The 22,411-nt window shown below is 37.9% G+C and overlaps 2 protein-coding genes across 2 annotated transcripts; both read right to left on the minus strand.

The window, feature by feature from the left end:
- Positions 1–6,301: 6,301 nt before the first annotated feature.
- On the minus strand, positions 6,302–8,236 carry LOC128913688 (parvalbumin, thymic CPV3). The gene is made up of 4 exons (XM_054211738.1): positions 8,176–8,236; positions 7,679–7,811; positions 7,129–7,238; positions 6,302–6,381 (listed from the first exon to the last, which is right to left on the minus strand). The coding sequence occupies exons 1-4, from the start codon at positions 8,234–8,236 to the stop codon at positions 6,302–6,304; spliced, it is 384 nt and encodes a 127-aa protein (XP_054067713.1).
- An 8,143-nt stretch (positions 8,237–16,379) lies between these two features.
- Positions 16,380–18,656, minus strand: LOC128913689 (parvalbumin beta-like). Its single transcript, XM_054211739.1, has 4 exons — positions 18,596–18,656; positions 17,785–17,917; positions 16,899–17,008; positions 16,380–16,405 (listed from the first exon to the last, which is right to left on the minus strand). Exons 1-4 carry the CDS (start codon positions 18,654–18,656, stop codon positions 16,380–16,382), a joined length of 330 nt encoding a protein of 109 aa, XP_054067714.1.
- Between the last annotated feature and the right edge of the window lie 3,755 nt (positions 18,657–22,411).

Raw genomic sequence — 22,411 nt, forward strand, 5'->3', positions numbered from 1 at the left:
GTCTCACACAGCTGTAGGAAGTGTTCCCAAGGCTGCAGAGAGAATCTGATTTACAATGTAATGCAGGTGTTTTCAGAGGGGTCAGGGTGGAAGGTGACTCCTGCCTCTAGCCAGCAGAAGAAAGCAGGATGGGGGAAGGTTCTGCTGTGCTGAGCTCCACAGGGTTTCCCTGAGCAGGGAATCAGGCCAGATGTGTTGGGATGAGGCATCCAAATACAGTAATTCTTGCTTCCTACCCTACAGCTGTGAGTTAAAATTCAGTAGTGTGTGCAGGTCAGCCCTTTAGAGTTATGTTCTGTCTGTTTGAAGGCTGAAACACGGACGAGACAATTTCTGAGAGCATCCATTCAAGATTGAATATATCAAATGAAAACAGCAAAGTGTCCCGTCCGCCCCCCAACTTGCGCTATACTGCGGCGTGAGATCAGGACAGCAGGCCAGAGGGGAAGTTAATTTCTTTATACTACTCACTTGATGCAAAACGTGGAAATTCTTAAAATTGGTGGTACTGATAGTAAAATTAATTGATCTCTTACCAAAGAAATTATAAAACTGCCATGACTGGATTTTGGCTTGTGTTCTGTTAAACCTGTAGGTGTGTGTTTGTTCTGGACTTAACACAATGGAGATCCTGGTCTATGACCGGGGTGCCTATTTACTGCTGTAATGCAAATACTGTTGCAGGGGGTATATTGTGGAGGCATATATGGTTGGACAGCAGATACCTGCTGCAATTGGTGATTGCTAAGGAAGGTGTTTCTGTGCCACGCTTTCCCTAGGAAAGGAATTAATGTGTGTGTAGTGATTGCTAAAACATAATTCTGCTCAGTGCAACCTCATCTGCAACTTGACGTTGCTTTTGGTGGAAGTATTTGTGAGAATCTACAAAGAGTAAGTGATAACAGATTCAATTAACTTAAATTATTACATTCCTAATATACAAATTAACAGGGCAGGAAGAAACTTCGATTGTGGTTCCAGTTTCATCCCATCTTCTTAATTGTATGTGCAGTAACACCACACCTTGACATTTGCAAAGTGGCATCAGATCACCCTGAGTTTGAAATGTGATTCCTAGCCCATGATTATGTAAAATTAAACTGCTGCATAAGTACATTGGGAATTGACAGGACAACTCCTGCATCAAGAGACAGATAATTAACAACTCTTTGACTGATTTCCAATTTATTAAAAAAATTACATAGGAGTAAGAAATAGTATCTTCAGCATCGTGTAGTTATACTTTTTGGTTTGTTGAGCCTATTTCAAGGTCCTATTTTGAGCATTTCTGTCAGCTGCATGGTAGCAGACTTAACAAAAAGGTATACTATAAATCACTCTGGGTGTTAGAGCTGACAGCTGTAAATAAATACAGCTGACAGCTCAAATAGCTGTTCCATTGACAGTATGTGGTCTAAATGTGTTAACAAATGTGTAGACTCAGCAGTTTGGGATTAGTTTAGCAAATAAATTACAAAATAGTGCTGTCATCCCGTAAAAAGCACAATGCCTGCGTATCCCTGGTCTGCACGCTTTGTTAACGCTGTAACAGGCCTTTGTAGCTCTATGTGAAAACACACTGCAGCTAGATGCGGGGGTCCTGCTAGGAGTATCATTCATCCCTCCCAGATTTCTTCTCAGTGTGATGTCAAGGAATAGGAGCAGCTGAGCGTCATGGTGAGTAGGGATGGTTTAATAATGGATGTATTTGCTTTGCAGGATCAGAGATTTCATAAAGGAAGGTAGTAACTTTACAGTAGCTTTGGTTATGATTAAGGATACAAAGTCACTGAATAACAATAAAAAGCTACTTTCATGCCAGACTTGAGATATTTAAATGTTTTGATTTGTTTAATGTGTTTAACGGGTATGCCTAGGTGTTGTTACTAGCCTGGATCTGTAGTACATGTGAAAGAAAAGCTGTGATGAGGTAGGGGCTAGCCAGTTAAAAGGATTTGAAAGCTCTGAAGATGAATTATAGTAATATGTTAATTATGTCCCTGCTGATCACAGCAAGAAATGAGAGAGTGAATTACATAAAGAATTATGTCGTAGTTTGACATATTTAAGGCATGGTGGTTTTTATGATGAGAAGTTGAATAAAGCTGCTGTTTATTCTTTTTTATTTTAATTTTAACTATTCACAGGCAGGGTAACATGGCACAAGGTATTATGGGCTAAATAACATGAACATGAAATTGAATTCTGGAGTCCTGTATTTTAATGGAATCACAAGTATATTTTTATAGTTACTGTGTCTAGTGAATAATTGCAGTATACACATACAAATAATTTTTGTATACAACTAGATAACTAGTTGCAACTTCAGTGGCAATCTGTAAGCATGATAGTAGCTGATTTCTGATTGCTGCCTCACCTGTCAAATCTTTGTAGTGAATGCAGTTTATGAATGCAGTCCTTATTTCCATCCTATTTCTTAAATATATGCTTATAGAAAGGGGCTGCTCATTCCCTTCAGTGAGCACCCATATCCACGTGTTAAATGATGGTTAAATATGGTAAATAGTTTTTTCTTGCTTGTCAGTAAATAAAGCCCTGCCTAGGAGCTTTCTTCAATTACAAGTCCCTACTTGAAACAATTGGAATTCTGCATATGATGTTTCTAGAAGGAAGCTTACTGATGGCATTTTGGTTTAGGCCATGGAGCAGACAGGTATCTCTGTGAGTGAGTAAATACAGTTTGAGTTATCACTATCATGTGTTTTACAAGAGTATTCAAAAGTATGGTTTAGCATTTCAAGGATTCCAGGGAAGTGATAAGTTGTTTTTTAAGGTACGTTTTTTCCCGATGAAAATGTATGGAAAGGTTCCTTTAACTGCAGTACTTTGTATGTTAGATCTCAAAATATCTTACGTAGAGTAAGTGGGTAGTATTCCTTCTGTTTGGTGCTGTAGTGCACAACTTGTATACAATAATAAGCTATAAACAAACAATTGAGACATGTTCTGAATTAGTAATGATGAACAAGATTTTTCTAAAGCCTCTACATGCAAACCAGTTAAAAGGATATGTGTCAGGCCAAGAAGTGCTTCCCTAGTCTTTTTGTTCCTTGCCTCTTGATTGGACCTGAGTACACTTTGTAGTTCAGATGTTTTACAGGAACTTCAGATGCAGACATCTGTGATATATTCTTCTTTCTGGGAAATGAAGAAAGTTCTAATTTCACTCATAAATTTGTTGTGTGCCAGGGCACTGCACGCATCTTCTGTCTACCCTTTGTGCCGTGGCCTGCTCCAGCAATGTGTTGCATCTTAGTGGAGAATAACAGAATTTGTGCTTTGCCTCTGGGTTTCTTTGTCTAGGTCCATGGTGCAATGGCTGAGACACTGAGAGGAGCTAGAGTTCAGAGTGCAACAGCAACTGGAAAATTCTTTATTTTACATGCATTTGTCTGCCTGATGTAATATGATTAGTCAAGGTCAGGACACTTAATTGTAAGTGAAATGGAGAGCGATTTGTTTGTTACTTACATGTGAACTAGTCCAAAACCCTTCTGTCATCAGACTGGTTTCATTGCCAAGAACACACTTTATTTCTTGTGAATATCCTGTGACATCAATCTTATGCTATGCGAATCTCCATGGGCCTGATCCTCAGCTTGTGTGAATCTGAGTAGCTCTGTTTAAGTCATTGATACTGTAGTGATTTACGCCAGGTGAGCATATTTCATAATGTTAAGAAGTGTTATTAAAATTCAATGTTCATTTTTTATCAGTTTGTATTATTTTTGCACAATAAAAGGCAAAATGTGATGACCATATTAAATTCTCATGTGTACTGAGAATACCAGCTTACAAACAACTTGTATGCCAAATTAAACTGCTTGAAAACATTTCAAAATGGGACAAAAATTCAATTTTCAGCCATCAGCTGTTAAGAATTGCAGATTAATATATACATGGTTTTTTCTTAAAAACAGTAGATGTTTCTTGGCTGGTTCTCCAGTACTTGGCTCGCAAAAGAGTAGATGGCTGCAGAGAAGACATAGAGGTGAGTACTCAGGGATGAATCATTGTAGAATTTGTACTGGCACAGCTGTCTAGGGTGTCTTGCAGGATGGCACTCCATGAACTTTTTTGCACACTGAGTAAACGAGAAAATTTATTTAACTGTTCTTGCTTCAATGATTAGTAAGTTTGAGGCCAACAGGAATTTTTCAATTACAGCTTTGTTAGGTTTGCAAAATACAGGTTGGGAGAGAGAAAAGGGCCTAGCATATCAAAGCATTATCCATATGGACTTTCTCTTTGTGACTTTGTTGCTTTGAAATACATATATAGTCCTTCTTGCAAGCGCATTCAGATTCTTTAGTCTCTTCCACAGCAATAGCTGGTTGTCTCATAAACAATTAAGTTTTGATTTTGGTGTTTTTCTGCACAATTACCAGTATTTATAGAGACTTCTGAAAAGAAAAAAATGCAGTTAATTTTGAATGTAGTAATTTGCAGCAATGGAGGAACTGCAGTGACTCTAAACTATTCACTTTGCTGAAAATGCTTATGCTGTGTTCCAGTGACAGCTGCATGTGTGTGAACTGCAGTATATAGCACTTGTTAATGTTGAGGAAACAAATGAATATATAAATACTCCATCAGAGCATCTGAACATCTCTCTTTCCTAATGACTGAGCTGTTTGTTCATATAAAGGCGTTTCTTCAGCATCCCCAGATATGAATGCTTTTGTGAAGGCCATTTTTAATATGGCAGATGTAGCCCAGAAGTACCGGTAGAGTACGTTGAAGCTTTCTCAACATGCGTTTCTACAAATTCTTCCTCCACGCTTGTAGTCCTCCCTATTGAGAAAGATAGAAAATACCACGAAGATGATATCTTTTGCTTCCCCTCTGCTCACAGTTATCTGAAACCTCGAGTCCATGCTGGCTTTTCTTTTAATTCTTTCTGCAGGAAAGCATGTGGTTTTTACTTTCTTGCCCTCTTGATTGGCTAATGTAAAAAGAGTGGTTTGAAACTGCAACATTCACATGCAGAAACCACTTCTTAAGCAAAAATGTATGACTGCTTTTCGCTTGGAAGTCAGTAAGAGATTTTATCCTCACCTACCTCACAACTATATGTGATCTTTGATGAAGATCTGAGTGTTTTGAGAACTTCGCGCTTAACCCAAAAGGCATACTGTAAACAGAACTCCCACTAATTTCAAAAGTTGTTCCATATATGAAGTTCTGATAAGATATTGGAGGGATTAACACTTTTAGTTTACGAATTCACACGCTTCAGTTTAGCAGTCAGAAAAACAGACATAAGCCACTGTATATGACCGATCTTTATTGGATATTTTTAAGGGAAGTGCCTGCTAAAGTAGAGTTTAGAACATGGTAAGTGGTCCACACAATGAAAAAAAAAATGATTAATCAGCGTTTCATCATGTTGCTAAGGTAATGAACAAATAACAGACACTGTCAAGATAAATAAGGGACTCCTGATTTTCAAGGTTTTGGAGCATCTTGTGCAGTTTCATCCCAATTCTATCTTGTTTGGTCCTTTTGAACCTCTAAGACTGCACCATTTCCTGGAATTCTGTGGAAGATAAGAGAATGTTTACAGTAGTACTATTAAAATGAAAGGATTAGGAGTAAAAGATTAGTGGCTTATCAAGAGATTTAGAATAGGAATGAAGAGAAAACAATTACCTGAGAGATGACCACAGGAGAAGAAACATGTATGGAAGAGAGATGTTGTCTAAATTTCCTCTTCTAAACAACAGATGGAAAGACAGTGTTTGCTGACATTTATCAGGAATAATAAAATATTCAGGGTAGTTTTAGCTTTCTCTCTGCCTAATGCTGATCTTGGCGGCCAAAACCAATGGAATGACTAATATGGAATTTGAGTAAGAAGTTGTTAAGAGCTGAAGAAAAAGAATGAGAAGTGAGTCCATGTGTCTTATTAGCTGATTGTAATGCTTCAGCAGTTGAGAAGTGTTGATTTAGAGCACAGTCTAAACCCAAAACCATTGTGCAGTTGCATGTGGTATGATGCTGAAGTATTGTGTAGTACGATAAGATACTGTTACTTGGAAGATCTTTTAAATGTTTGTATTCTGTGAGTTAAAAGTATCTGATCACTCCTGTCCCTGAACGACTATATTAGAACACAGATTGCTTCATAAATCATGTGTGTTTATTCTGGCACATTTCCTAAGGAACTGGATTTAATTCCTTCCAAAGAAAGAAACAGAAGAGTTCTGTCCTCCTAGTGCAGTGAGCTAGGGAATCTGCACGCCAGCACATTCCCGGCGTGCTATTGCCTAAGCCCCTTTCATGCTCGTCTAGGCAGCTTGCTTCTCTCATGGGGCAAGTTGCCATCGGCTGTGAGCCTTTTGTGTGAGTGTGTGCTTCCTGTTCAAAATGGGATACAGAAGTACAGAATTATGAGATCTGGAGGTTTCTGCACTGAGCAGCCATTAAATCACACTGGCATTTCCATGGGGTGAGTGCAATATGCTGCTTCCTAAACAGCTGCTCCTTCCTATCTGGTCGTTAACCTGCCACTGAAGATAAGTAGCATCCATCCCCATGCACAGACTCTGTTGTGGGATCTCGTGGCGGGGTAGTAACACTTGATCACTCTGTTCTCCTCATTATGGAAAACAAATATTAGACTATGTGCTGCTATCTCTTGCATATGGTGAATGATGTCACTGAGTAGTGGGATTTCTGCTGGGAGATAACTGCTGTAAATGAGCCCATGTATGTGCTGTTGATTCTCCTGTGTAGAGCTGGTTCTTTTGTCCTTGATTTGTGTATTAGAAGTGATGCTTGTACTGCTTTATATCAGAGTATGTGGGAGGATAGATAAGGGGTGGTTCCGTTCAAAACAACTGGAAATTTGTGAGTGAGTGAGTGGCAATGAGAAAGCACCTTGGGGCAGCCTAGATGGTTTTTTTTGACTTGCTTGTGCAGATGGAGTTGCAGAGATGAACCTGTGAGATCAGGGACCGTTTCCGCCCTTAAACAGGTTGCTGCTGCAAGGGTTTCAGTAAAATCACTGGAGGTGCATTAATGTACTGTCAACATAGAAGAGAATCGCACATCATTTACAACACATCCTGAGGAGCCTTATTCTGTATATAAATAAGTTAATACCTTCAGCCCCAATTTTACCATCCCCGTCGTGGTCTGCAGTTGCCAAGAAGGTCTTGGTTTCTGAGGCAGTCAGCACTCTGGCTCCACACTCAAACCTCTGAAGGAAATACCTAGGAAGAAAACAACTTTGATTATGATTTTCAAAGAATATTATTCTTTTATGCTGGCTGTATAATCAAACTGATAGCTATCAATAAATAAATTATTTACCGTGACAGCAAAGTCCTCCAAACACTGCTTTCTTTGACAAGCTAAATCTTAGTCACGTACATTTCTGCTTTGTAAGTCCAGCCCTGATACAATCGATTCTGCCCACTACCAAAATCCAGCCCCAGGGAGTTTTTTTTTTTTATATTGAGCATTAAAGGCAAGTATGTACTAATTTGATTTTCTCTGGGGGGATTATCTACTTAAATACATATTTCAGAATCTGCCAAAGGTTTTATCAACATTTAGCATGACTTGTGCTCACATTTACAAGGCAGTTCTGGAAAATAAAAAGTGCTGATTTTTGAATAGCCTCTAAATAGTTAACACAGAAAATCCTTACTTGAGCTCATCTTCCTCAATAAAGCCACTTTGATCATTGTCGAGAATCCGGAAGATCTCCTTGAGCTGGCTGCTACTCTTTTTAGACATCCCACTGATCTGAAAGAATTTTTTGGGGCTAAAGGAATCTGGAGCTGAAAATAAATTAATAAATAAATTAACCCCAGACCACTGCGTTCACTGTTCCTAAAGGGTCTGAGGATCTTGCTTTGTTACATTTTAATTGTTCTAGACAAGAATGATAGATAAAGCCTGTCAAAGAATGAATTTTGCCGTAGTGCACCATACCCTCCTAAACATCAAAAAAAATCACATGGGGATAAGTTACAAACTGACAATATAAACTAGTCATGAACAAATACACTGTGACAGCTAAGTAAAGAGATTACAGAAATCTGTTTACAGTATGTGCTTGGTCAGTGTTCCTTTGGGACTGAATTAAACTTGCCATGTGTTACACGAAATAATAGATTTTTAGAGTTTTAATTGTTTTCTCACCTTGGCAGTCCCGCAGTGCAGCAGCAATATCAGAAGGGCTTAGAATGTCTGTAAGGCTCATTTTAAACCTGTGCAAAATAGTATATTGCAAACAGATTTGTGAAATGCAAATTCATCTTACAACAAATTGGTTTTTCTGTGTTTCAAAGAATACTGTATGGCTAATGACTTCTAAGGGTAGATGAATCTATTTGATCAAACCAATATCGCTGCAAATTAGAAGATTTAGTACATTACTTACTTAAAAATAGCAGTGCTGAAATAATACTTTTTAATGAGATGGATTACCTAAATGATGTTGTGAGTTGATGGTGAAGTTTTTGTCATTTACCTGAGTCCTATTTAAGTACAGCACATTTTTAAACTCTATGTAACCGTTAATCTAATAATTAGTCTTACTGGAATGCATGGCATCTGGCAATACAAATAACAGTACATGCAGTGGAAAAAAGAAAGTCAAGAAGGTTTGCTTCTGTTTTCTCCCCCAACACCTCTGAAGAATAAAAAGGAAAAGAAAGCCGATACTTATCTATGTAAGGTCCATCCATATGTAACTTCAGCAATTAAAATAAAAATCTTAGAACAATGGTTATTGTACTTACTACTGGTACAGCTCTGCACAGTAATTTAATTTCATTAATCTCAAGTCAACTGCTCACCTTTTATAGTTTTCTCAGCTAGGTAAAGGAATAATAGCTGAGGAGATACCAGGCAAAATAGTAATGTTGGCTCTGGCTTGCCACTCTGGCTTATAAAGGATTCAAAAGGTGACAATAACCACTACTTAGGTTACTGTTTGATGGATCAAATGTTTGATTTGAGACCTAGCTCAAATTTCTTCCGTAACCAATTAAACTTTTCTTTCTATTTATATCCTAAGATAATATGGACAAGAAGAACACTTTTTAAAATAAATCCACTTGTCCTTAATTAAGTACAACTCTGGCATCAAAACATAGCCTTTCAATCTCCAAGCATGCTAAAGATTTTCAGGTAACCTCTGGACCTTAAAGTCGCTCCTCGGAAGGTGACTGCAGCAGGCAAATCCCTATGAAAAGAACCTAGTTTGGTTTCCCCAAGTCTGTTGATCCTTTGGAATGTATAAAGGAAGTTGGAGATGAAAGATCAGAGGTGACAACGTGTCGTTCTGACAAAGATAACTTGTCACTAGGATAGAGGAAAGCATGCTATAATTTGGGGTGATCTTTCTACAGTAAATTTGATTTTATATTTCCTGACAGTTATCTAAACTACAGTGCTGTCCCTGATCAGGGGTAGAATGCACACCGGTGCCTTCAGTGACAACAAAACTCTGAAACTAGGTAAAGCTGAATAAGCTGATCTTGTTGTCTGTATTCCTTGGAAGATTATGTATAATCAGATAGCCTACTTAGTAATCTATTTTGAATATTTTAAATTACATTAAATCAATAATAGACTTACTTGAAGTTGTAGGAATCAAATGTTGTTAGTGTGGAGATAGATGTATATACGTTTTACAACACACATTCTCACAATCTGTTTCCTTGATATGAAATTAAAATCGTAGGTATAAATAACTGGGGGTTTGTTGGATATTTCAAGAACGTTAATTTGGGAAATAAAAAACTCAGAAAATTTGGAACAGCAGATATGAGGTTTTCCATATTCCAGGGGGTTTATGTGGTCAGAATTCTAGGATGAAGACCAATAAAACACACATGTATTTTGGTTAGAGTTTATTGTATAAGTTTATTATGGTATCCAAAGTAATGTTCTTCTAATACATGAGCATTGTTTAATTTGTAATGAACGGGAATAGCTTGGTGTGCTGAACAAGTAATTTTTTTTACAGTAGCAAAAGTTACAAGTTACACAGTGGAGTAGAGTAGTAAGATATCTAGGCTTTGGGGTAAGTTAATGGACTACAGTGGATTTACTCCTGATTGGTTTAACGAGCATAGCTATTGTTCCATAGCACCTGTTTGTCTGAATTTGGATAGAGAAATACAAGGTATAATTAATACAAAAAAGCAGACAGTATTTAATGATACTTTTACCTTTTCCGCTATCTCTTTTGTATGCAAAAGAAGATGGCATAAATCACAAGTAATCGGGTTTACCTTTAATCCCAAATATCAGCTGTCTAGTATGCTCTAGAATGCTCTCTTTTGTCTCTTTCAGTAGGAAAACTGTTTCTAGTAATCTGGACGAACACTTTCCTATGAAACCTATGAGCCATGGGCTGCTGTAAATTAGTATTGACTGATTAAAACAAATTGAACAATGCTCATTTGTACAAGTTGAAGATCTGATCTCAGGTCTTTTGGTGTTACTTCCATTTATCTTCTTTGTTCAGTACTATGCATTCATACTGCTTTCTGTCTGAGATTTGCATGATATGGTCTATGAGACAGCGGCAGGGGGAATGAAGCGCATGCTGTGCTTTCTACAGGGTCATCCTGAAATAGCTTTCATCCTTGTAGGTACCTTTTTGCACTCTGATGTGAATTTTCTCCTTTATGATCATCCCAAGTTGATAGGAGTTTTAACAGAAGTTTTTTTTACTGATTCCTCTTGACATTTTTCCTGCCAAGATGTTTCTAGAGAGAGGTAGTTTTTTTAGACCTCTGTGGTAGTGCCGTAGGTGTTACTTTGTAGTTGGCTTCCTTTATTTCTGTTTGCTCCTACACACTGCTCATTGAACTGCTTGCTTTGTTTAAATTTTTGACTTGCCATACAACGCTAATTATTAAAAGCTCATGAGAATAAGGAAATTGAAATGAAGTAGAAGTAAACAACGAGATCAAGGCAAGCATATAATACTCAAGCTCAAAATATGTCTGCAACTAATTCAGGCATTATATTAAAATATAAGCACCAAATGCTCAAAGAATTTGATCTGGTTACCTCATACACTGCCACGGCACACAGGGTGCTGAGCTGTTTTTACGTGTATTCAACAGTAGTAAAGTACCCAGAATTAGTACTATAGTAAAATATGGTTTCAAATAAAAGTGAGCTAATTGTTACAATAAGTTCACTATTATTGCTTATGAAGGGATCTTTTAATGTTTGAAATTCAACACTGACAACAAAAGTGATGCTAATCCTGGCTGAAAGATGGTTTACAAAAGCCGAAAAGAGCTGAATTTCAGAATCAAGTTGATGTCACTGTATATTGATACAGGTGGGAATCTAGGGTTACTAGGTTTTATTTATTTATTAATGACACTTCATCTGAAGTACAGGTTTCTCTCCACTACAATTAGAATTAAATAATCAGGGATGAGTATATTATATAAAGGGATGTTTTAATTAGTTAACCTATTTTACAGCTAAATTATCTGCCTGTTCTCCTTACTTCTGGGGTATGTGGTAACTTGGGTGATTGTGATGACTTTAGGAGTTCAAAAACTGAGATCTATAAAAAATTTTCTATTATGCAAGTGATGTAATGCTATAAAGAAAATACCTAATAATTCAATTAGAACAACAGCTGTTAGGTGATGGGCAGTTAACTGTAGTGCAAAATCTGGTACAGAATTGGAGTATTGCACAGTTTCCAGGAATGCTTAGCACTTGTTCCTATGAGGTTCAAGAAAAATTATTAATTTTTTTGATTGTTTATTTGGTTTTGGTGTTTTGCTCTACTGGGGACATCTGAAAGTGCTATGGAGTTGTTCATCTGAAGATTTATGTACTTGTATAACTTTACTTCTGTTGTTTTCCCCTGAGATGTCTTTATGCACAATGTGTACAGGAATATTAAAGCCATTTTTTTGGTTTCAGACATCCAGAATTAAACTTGAAGGTGTAGTTCTCAGAAAGACAGAACATTCATATTGATAAGTTCTTGCTAGGAATCTAAACATATAAAACAACTGTTTTCAAATCAAGTACCATAGACTTCTCTAATAAGCAGAGTAAAGTTGTGTTTTGCTAAATCATTGACAAGTAGTGGACTAGTCTTGTACTCTTTGTGTTCTGTTTGGTGCAAAGTCCAGAGTTAATTAGCAGTGGCAATCAACCAAAACCATGACTTCAAGCAGATGCAAAAGGAACATCAGCAGTTGTCTCAGGTGAGATCAGAGGAGAGGTGTTAACCTGAGACCAGCTACAGTCATGTAAAGAGATGCCGGAGCAGCTGTTCTAAAAGCCATACAAACCATCTTCGCGTTAGGGCCAAAACAATTGTATCATGATCCTGGATAAGAGAGTCTGCTTTTGTAATGAGTTTGGAAGTAACTATAATAGATACTCGGTAATCTATGTGGTTGATCATTAGTGTTGATGTCTCAATAGTAATGGCAGAGAATCTTAGTGTGAATATAATTATAATAATTGAAAAAGGCCATTACAACAAAATTAGTTCTGTTCCGCCACTTCAAGTTGTTTCTTAAGGCACATGCTTTAATCATATAGAAATAATTACAGAATGGTTGCTTGGGACATAATCTTTTACCATATCTAATGGAGAGGTTTAAGAACACAGTTTAGTATTTGCCTTTTTTGGTCCTGGGTGTTATTACAATGAAGGATGAAATCCAGGCCTTGGAAGCCTCAGTGACAAAGCTTTCTTTCCCTCCAGCAAGTAGAGGATACTACTCAGAGCACTGAGCAGAGAGCTGGCCTGTAGAATCCAAGATACAAGATACATCCTGCAGCACTGTGGGTCTGGAGCTAAACAAAGACAGGTACTTCTCGTGTTAGGAGAAATGTCTTGTGTACTTTCCCCAGTTTAAATTGTGTCCTATGTAAACGAGATTGAGTTGTCTTTGAAAGTGATAGCAGAATAGACTGACATAAACTGCTTAATAGTGTAACTAATTCATAGAGTTTGTTCTGATCAGGACACTTTTTCACTTAAAAAGCTGTCTTGGAAGATCTCTGCTAGCATTTGATGTCCTGTGTGTTTGTCTTTAAATGTGCTTGCAAGTGCTTCTGTGACTCAGTAACACAATTTTCTGACTCTGACCCTAAATGTAATTGTCTAAGATGTTTCTGTCTGCTGTCAGCATTCTAGACAGTGTTAGATGGAATGACCTTTAAAAGTCTAAGTTGTTCGGGTTTTCTGTGAACATGTAAAAGATATGTACAGTGGTACTATACCATTACCAAAGGCTTTTTGCACATGGCTGTATTTCACTGTGACCCACAGTGTAAGAAGCGATGGCAAAATAAAGCAAATAGCACCGAAATGGTTCCAACTATTTCTGTATTCGCTGTCTGTCCTCATGGATGTAGGTGGGATTTCTGCCATTAATTTCAGCAGTAGGAGGATGTATCGCCCTTAGTCAGGTATAAAGTAAAAATACCCTATAATTAGAGTTAACCTAATAAGTAATCATGAAAAGTCACTTGTTTAACAGAATTGGCCTTCTAAATAAAGGAGGAGCAGGTGTCTAGATTCAGACAAGAGCTTAAAACACACACATAAAGCATGTGACAAAATTCTGTTGACAAAAGGCAACCACGTATTTGGGGACTCCGGTGAAAAGGGTTGGATGGAAACATTTGCACAATACAGGCCGTGGTCTCGGACCTCCAAATTTATGTTTCCAGAAGAGTGTTCTTGAGTCTAAAAGAGCTGTGTGGGAATGTATGTTTATGATCATGCAGCTGTCTTTCCAGGTGTGGCCTTACAGGCACAATTTGAAGAGCTTTCTTAAAGCACATAATAAACCGTTGCAGAAATTTTACAGCACCTGACAGCCTGTGTGAGTGAGAGACGGAGAGGGAGGGAGGGAGGGAGGGAGGATATTCTTGTAGACAGAAAACGGCATTTTCGTCACCAATCTGCTTTGTGGTAATACTGAAAGAAGGAGACGTCTACAAACGTCTCTAGTCACAAGCTCTTCTTTACTTTCTGGAGTGATCACTGAAGCTGATATCAGACTTACCTTGTCATTAATTTTTTACTGTTCTTAATGGAATGGTAAGTGGTGAAATTGTCTTAGATTTGTAGACCTAGCAAGCTAATCAGTGTGGAAGGAAGTGTGGTTAAATACAGGAGCTGCTTGCTGACTCAAAAGTTATCTGAGCTGTCTGTGCCTGTCTCTCGTAGCCATTAATACTGGTATGATGCTCGAAGATCTTCAGGTGACCCATATTACATGGCAGAAATATAAAACATGGTATCAGCTGATACATAGCATTTTCTGACAATAATGATAGCTTTTAGCCCTGCAGTCAGACCGCAGTTATTAATTCCACAGAATTTCCTGTGTTTATTGCTCTCCTGAGATGTCGTTGAAATCGTAAGTGTGAATATGTTTGATGGATAATTCTTTTTTCACTGTTAAGGAAAATTCTACAGTATTAGGGCCTGGTTAGTTCATTAGAGTTAATGGAAATATATTTTTTGCTAACATATAAGGCCTGAACACATTATTAAGTATTCATTAAAGTCCTGTAGATTGCTTTAATTTTGTGTAATATGATGATTTCCCCAGCACTGTATTGGTGTTTCCTTCCTTCTCTGTAATGTCTTATCATAAATGTGTTCTGCATCAGAAACACTATAACATTAGCAGATCATTTTGAAATGAAGATTTTTGATCTGCAAATACTGAAACGTCTTCTTAAATAGCTCCAGCAAATACAACATGAGACAGTCATACAGTTTTTTAATGCCCAAGAACAGACTTTTCAAGAGTTCCGAATTTTTCGAAAAGTCTACATAGGAGCAACTATCGTGTTGGAAGTATAATGTTCTGGATGGTTAAAGCCATCTAAATTTTTTAAAAGGCTGTTTAGATATCTGTTTATTTTTATCACATCTGTAAGCCTAAAAAACCCCATACATCACAGTGTCTAGTTGGTACTGTTTGCAATTAGTTCATTTTTGTAACCTAATTTGATTGTTGTGTATGTTTGCATTATGATAAAATCGCAATGACATCATCCCACTCCTACTTTTCAACCCGAACCCTAACTTGGTGAGCGCACAAGCTGGATGAACTTCAATTAATGAGCAACTGTTCAGAATTCAGCATTCTCCTCATTCCTTATTTCTGGATTGCTGTTTCAGTCTGTCTGTAAAGAAAAAAAATACTGATTTCCTAGCAATTTTTTTATCATGCTCTTAATTTTATTATACTTTCCTCACAAACATTTATTTATCATGCATTTATTTTTACAGCCCTGTGAGATGTGGGCATTATGTTATCCTCAGTTTTGAGATGGAGAAAAGCAGCAGAACTTTGATTGCCAGATACCAGCTGGTATGCTGAGTATGTGATCCGCTAGCACAGGGAGACAGGATAGGGATGGGCCCTGCACCTGGGGTTTGGCACTAAAGAGCATTCAGTGTACCAAGCAGGCCCAACAAAATGTATTTATTCCCCAACTACAAACTAGCACCACAGCTCTTTCCCGAGACCTCCGTCCTGCTCCCAAGATCTGAGGCACAGCACCCCCTACTTTGGAAAACAAGTTGTTATCATTCTGTGTCCAGGAATGATTTAATCTGGCAAAACTGAGTCATCAGTAGAAGTGGACAAGTGGGATAATAGAAGTGTTCTGGCTTGAATTAATTCAAGCTGATAGAGTAGTGGTTTAACTTCTTGTAAGTGGAACAATAGTGCCATCAGGTGGGCAGGAACGTGAGCAATTCCTTGGAGAATTTTGAATGTATTGCTATTTCAGTAATCCAGAGACATCTTGCATCCAGTTGATCTTATATTAAAATCGACAACTTAATTAACACTAGGTCCTGCCATATAATTAGTGTATGAAACATAATCAGTTGCATAAAGAATGACATAAAAACGTATGGAGCATTAAATACACTTCTTGATTAAATACCACTGCTACCAGTTACCATAACCAGGTTTTACACCAGGGCATTTTATTAATTCTAGGTTTTTACAACAGGTACTAGCTATTTATGCAAATATTGAAAATTAAATGGCCCACAGAGATGCCTTTAATTTCTCCTTCTCTTAATATTTTTTACTAGAATTTTTAATGCCCAAAATTCAGATGAGCAGAGTGGATTCCAATTCAGCCTCCCAGTGGTATAAAGACCTTCTGCTTAAGACATTGGGGAACGTGGTTTAAGTAGTGCTTGCACTACTTCAGATGTTTTCCAGCAATACGAAATCACTTGCCAGCAATTGTTCATGACCTTCCAGGGTACAAAATGTGTAAGTAAGTAGTAGGCTTGCAGTAGGAAAGATTGTTTATGGCACAGATATCTTGGTCTTTATCTTGACTGCTTGTTAAGATTTGACCAGGGCTTGAAACTCTGAAAAAGAAATAAAAGAATAATAAAATGGGACCACGTTTTGTAATAGCACAGTCAAAAAAGTACTTGATTTTTAGAGTTAAAATGGGAAACTAATGATACTTCTCTGACAATCATTCCTTAAAGGTAGCACATTGTATACTCATAATATTAGATACTTAAAGCAAAGGAAGTGTTGCATTTAAGTGTCACATTGTACAGTGGTTCAATAGTAAAAAGCAGTGAAATTATATACTGAAATTTTATAAATATATCGATTTAGGTTCCAATCCTGAAAAATCTCTGTAGATGAAAAAGAGGACTGACTACCTGTAGCCAAGGGCAGAATGTAGACCGGCTCCTGTACTAAATCCTCTCCACAATACCAAGCAGGTCTGAGCACCTGAGAATCAGATCCGTAACATCCACTGTATGGGGCAGGGCAGCTGCCCAGAGCTAGCCAGTGCCAGGTCTCAGTGGCAGATACTACTGGGTTTCATACAGGCAGTCTTACCATCCACTCCAATTTTACCATCTCCGTCACTGTCACCTGCTGCCAGGAATGCCTTGGTCTCAGCATCAGTCAAAGCTCTGGCACTGGCTGAGAAATTCTGCAGGAAAAGCCTGTTAAGGGAAAAGGACAAATGAGTGAGATGAACTCAGTACTGGAAGCATTTAGAGTTTGTTATTCGTAATAGTTGTGAAATTCCAAGCATGATTCAATTCTTGAGACTATTTCAAAAGCTTTTTGTAAATCATTTTGAATTCAATAGTAAATCTTCCTCTAACTTCAGTGAAAATAAGGGTGAGAAAGGAAGAGGATGTTGCATCAGAACATGTGAAAAAATCCTTGATGATGTTTTGGTTTCATTGGATTAGAAAGGCAAAGTTAAAACTGACTCCGTAGTGGCAGGAGTCGTCTTGCCTCCTGTGTTATCTTCCTTCTTTTCTCCTAAGGTGTAGACTCTTAAGAGTGGCAGGAATTTTTCTAACCTTACTCGTAGCTTCAAAGTCAGATGAATATGATCTTCATGTGATACAAAGAAAGATGAGAGAAAAATAGCACTTTGAATTCAGCCGAGTAAAAGATCTTGGAATAATAAAAAGCAAACTCTAGCAGAACTGCTATTTTTATCTTCACAGTCTGTCAGTTATCCCTACATGAAACAAGTAGTTGCATTGCTATCAAAGTGTTCTCTCGTTGTGATCCAGACTTTCCTTTGTTCTTTGTCTTGCAGCTCCTTCAGCACAAGCACACATGCGTGCACACACACACACACACACACACAATTGTCTCTCGTTCAAAGAGACTGAAGGAAAGGGAGTATTTCTAATCTTATCCTGCATTTTTAGACGATAAAACACAAGCCTGTTGGTAACTCATTTTTTTATTTACTTACTTCAGTTCATTTTCCTCAATAAAGCCACTCCTATCCTGGTCAAGAATTCCAAAGACTTGAGCGAGCTGGTCTTTGGACTTGGAGTTGAGACCCACTTTGACAAAAAAGGTCTTGTAATCAAATGAATCAGCGTCTGAAATAAGCAGGAAAAGATGAAGAAAAGTAGTTAAGTATCTGGAACAAGAAAAAAATAGCTTTTTGGTCAAAAGGTAGCAAACTTCTGCAGTACAATGAGGGTGATTACAAACCCCAATCCACAATCTTTATTTTCCTGAGTTCATTTCAGATTAATGAGATTTTTCCATCAATGATCTCTCAAACCTTGGAAGATAAATATTGACTGTGGTCTTCATCATGCAAGAACATACATTTGTAAATAGATACTTCACTCAAACGTAAATTCACAGAACTTGATGGTAAAAATTATGCTCGTATTGAAATCAGCAGGAGTTTTATTTTTATTCTGTGAAAAAAACCCAGGATTTCAGCCTCTGGATTTTTTCATACTTAAAATTGCTCCAGTGCACAAGTATTGATGGGTGCCTGTACTTGGCTGGCAAAGATTAAAAACTGCATGTTTCATTACCTTGCCTCCTTTTTCTCTTTTTGGTAAAACAATTAAAGCTGTAATTAGCAAATAAACGTAAAAAGAACATCTTACCATGTACCCTGGAGAGGAAATCAACATTATACCATCTAGTTCATCCTTTCAGCCTTTTCTGTTTCCATTGGAATTGGGATGTTGGGGGTAGTGAGGACAAAGGAATTTGACAGATAAACTGAAAAGCCCAATTTAAAACATAAATGTTACCTTGACAGCTCTGTAGGCCAGCAGCAATTTCAGCTTCTGTCAGGATACCTGCAAGAGCCATGTCAAAGCTCCTGTAACATGAAAAATAATACTGGGTAGGGTTCATGTTGATCTTGCTCTACCAGCCTTTGGTGCTGCCCCGTGAGGACGGCCCGCTTTGAGTAGTGGGGCGGTTGCAGCCAAGGTCGCAGGGCAAATCAGGGGAGCTGCCCCGCAGGAGCCGACTGCTCCATCCGTTAGCTCAGATGCGTGCAGTGCGTCTGCCTGGCTGTATCTCTAGTTAAGTCTTCAGTGCACAAGCTGAGGACAAAACCAGACATATTTATACAACTGCACAGCATTTTGGGATCTTTGGTTGTATCCATGCATTTTTGTGTGGATTATTGTGATGTCTTCAAAAGCTCCAGAGGAAGGGTTGAACTCACCTTGCCACTTAGTTTTCCCCAAGCCAAGAACTGAAAAAACTAAGGTAAAAGATCTGCAGAGCCTTCTTGACTTAATTATTTTTCAAATGACGTATAGACCTTAGTTAAGTCCTCTCGACCTTTTACAGAAGTCCTAGAGCCACGTGATGGCTCAGATACCCCAGGGGATAAATTACTGCGGCTGACAAGACCTGCTAGCTAATCAGATTGATATTTATATCCCAAAGGAATGTGCCTGGTGTTTTAGACAATATATAAGGTTTAGTGCCATACAAAGTAAATCCTCTCAGCTTGCGCCTATTTTTAGGCTAGCGAATTATTTTTGGTCTGTGAATGAAAAAATATAAATTGTTTTTATTGCTTACTGATAGCTACAAATGGACATCATCATGGTAGAGTTTTAAGGGCCCAATCCTGATACGAATTACCCATGAAACATTACTCCTGCAATTGCCCTAATACTCTTCAAATAATACTAATACTCATACATTTGTAATAGATATATCTGACATACAAGTAGAATCTCATAGATAAAACTTTTAATTTTAAATCAGCCCAAAGTATTTTTAATAAGCTGGTATATAAGCTTTGGTTACCTAATTTCTGAACTATGTACTTCAGACTATAGAAGTCTATATATTGAAGACATTTGCTCAGTATTAGTTCATTGCATGGTGCACATTTTAAATCGTTGTCATAAAATGCGTCCATTTATAGAATGAAGGTTGTCAGTTGTTCAGCAGCACACAGGAGTATGCATCAATTAATGGTAAGGAGTGGAACTAAGCAGTGAAATCTGTCATATTTGGTTCTTTTTTGCTGTACTGAAAAAATAAACTTCTGTAAGGGTTCAAACAGCAGCTAAGCTCAAGTTGGAGCTTTTCTCATACTGGTTATAGGATCCTCCGCTTGGCTAGCGCATTAAATCTGTTGGAACTTAGTGGCCTTGAGCATGGCTGAAATTGGCCTATGGTGTAAAAAGCCCTTTGGGAGAACATTTCACACTACACATACATAAATGTACACAGAGATTTCAATGTGTGCATTGTAGACTTCAATAATATTTGAGTAATGCCATTACATTTAAAATAAAGCCTAACACTTGGTCAATATAACATAAAGCTGCTGTCTTTTCTTTCAAAAATTATATACATGTAAATACAGACAAAACCTCTCTTGCACATCTTGGTTTCCCTTGATCATTTCTTCAAGAGAAGAATGCTTAGGAGAAGCGCTAACTGTATTATTCTAAACCCATGCTGTGTGGTAAATTGAGCGTTGTGAAAGTAAAGTTTTCTGGACTCTGTAAGATCAACTGAGCAAGTTACTTTTGACAGCATTTTATCCTCAACTGGTGGATATATAAACTTAATGATGCAGTCTTTCCATCTGGGAATCTAGCTTTGCGTTTGTTTCAGATTTCCAGGGAAATAGTTGAGACTATGGCCTGGTATCAGAGAGGATCTGATAATTGTGTCAGAATTACTGAACATTCAAGAAATAATCCTTGTGAGAAGACCACATCGAGATTGCAAAGCATTTGTCGATAACAGTTTTTGAGTGTTTCTGTGGCAAACCGGAGCTTGCCCGTAGATGGCACCAAAGACACTCAAGTCCAGGCGGGAAACTTCGGGTGAGAGAAAGCCGAGGAGCGGAGCATGAGAGAGGGGTAACGGGTGGGCGTTCGTGAGACAGGGAGAGAAGAGCAAGGAATAGATATTTAAAAGAAAAAAAAGTCAAGTCTACCGAACCACTCGAAAGATTGGAATATAAACAGGCTAGATTGAAAATTCAGAAATAATTCCAGAGGGCTTTCCTTCAGTGATGATTAGTAAGAACAGGTTTTTTCTTCTGTCCAACAAAACCAGGCTTTACTGTGTTTATTTTTATGCTGGCGCAATGTGTCTGTCAGGGAGATCATTGCAAACATAAGATCAGTTTGTTCTGGAGGCTGGGAGTTAGAGCAGAAAGTTAGTATCTAGGAAATACCAGGTGATTAGTTTCTGGTTGTGATGAAACTGATGTGATTCTCTTTGAGTCAAGTATTTGCATATTCTACTTTGACTTAAGTTCCCCTTTGAACTTCGGGTCAATGATATCTTTGTAACTGCAGAAGAAGTCATTGTCTAGGGGTACCATCTTTTCATATTATAACCCATGGGATTACATGTCTGATTTTCTTTTCTGGGGCTTGGTATATAACAACCCTGATTTTCTTGTTTTCATGAGCATTAAGACATGCTGGTGAGCAAATCAAAAGTTAGGGAGCAGCCATATCCCAGCTGCTAGATAGTTTGCTCTATAGGCCTTCCATGCAGAAAGTGTACCAGAAAGCCCATACCAATGCACTGATATCTTCGTGGGCTTGCAAGCAAAAGCAATATGGAAATTAAGTTTCATAAAATGTGAACACTTTAAATTAGTTCATATTCTGCAGCATCCACTTACTAAAATGTTTTAAAATATATGAACAATTAAGCATGAAAATGTTAGGTACATGTCTGTTCAGTGTTTTAATCAAGTTGTATCTATTCCAGTAACCTATTCCAGGAAATGAATCCATCCTTGGCCCCCTCTGCCCACACTGTTTGTGTGAAGAGCTCCAGGCGCCTCTGATGATGCTGCATCAAAGATTTTCCACATGGGCTGGCTGCTAACTCAAAGAGGAAACTTTACCAGTGTATGTGTGCAATGAATGTTCTGACATCCCCTTGCCCTTTCTGTGCTGTCTTACTTGTTAGAAGATGACTGTGAGATTTCGAACAGTTGGAGAGCTGAAATTGAATCTCAAGTTTACAAATGGCTCTAGGTTGGGATTTCCAAAGGAACATGAAGTTAGGAGGCAGCCAGCTAAATACCAGGAGATTTTATCTTTTGCATGATTCTGCTCCTTTATCAGGACAACCCATAATTTCATTTTAAGGGAGATGGTGGGTTCAGTGGCTAGAGCACTAGGGTGGGTCTGGGATATTGGCTTCAATACCCTGGCCCTCTTCTTCTAAGAGCTTGTCTAGGACAATCAGTTTCTATGTGTTTAGTTCCCACTTAAAGAGATCATAGTATATCTTTATTTCACAAGAAGTATTGGGAGGATTAGAGATTAACCTGCTCCTACAGGGAAATGAGGGGACCGAGGTGTGTCTGAGAACTGACAGATTTTGGCCAGGTGGAACTCAGATCTGCCACTCACATTTTGTGTTGCTCTTTAATTGTCTTAAGTAAAGGTAAAACATATAAACAACATTTCCTTTCTGCTGGGAATTATGCAGCAGTATTATACTGAGTATCATACTGAGTAGGATCGTCTTACTCTAAACCTGAGAACAGGTTATCAGTGTGATAATACAGGGTGTTCTTAGATCCTTTCTGATTTGTTGGAGCATAAACAATT

This window comes from Rissa tridactyla, chromosome 8 (assembly GCF_028500815.1).
Source record: "Rissa tridactyla isolate bRisTri1 chromosome 8, bRisTri1.patW.cur.20221130, whole genome shotgun sequence".
NCBI classification, from domain to species: domain Eukaryota; kingdom Metazoa; phylum Chordata; class Aves; order Charadriiformes; family Laridae; genus Rissa; species Rissa tridactyla.

Coding starts and splice junctions, on each gene's coding strand:
- LOC128913688 (XM_054211738.1), bottom strand. CDS start 8,236: ATGAGCCTTACAGACATTCTAAGCCCTTCTGATATTGCTGCTGCACTG. Junction 7,812..8,175: donor TGCACTGCGGGACTGCCAAG/GTGAGAAAACAA, acceptor ATTTATTTTCAG/CTCCAGATTCCTTTAGCCCC. Junction 7,239..7,678: donor ATTGAGGAAGATGAGCTCAA/GTAAGGATTTTC, acceptor TTTTCTTCCTAG/GTATTTCCTTCAGAGGTTTG.
- LOC128913689 (XM_054211739.1), bottom strand. CDS start 18,656: ATGGCTCTTGCAGGTATCCTGACAGAAGCTGAAATTGCTGCTGGCCTA. Junction 17,918..18,595: donor TGGCCTACAGAGCTGTCAAG/GTAACATTTATG, acceptor TGCTTATTTCAG/ACGCTGATTCATTTGATTAC. Junction 17,009..17,784: donor ATTGAGGAAAATGAACTGAA/GTAAGTAAATAA, acceptor TTCCCTTAACAG/GCTTTTCCTGCAGAATTTCT.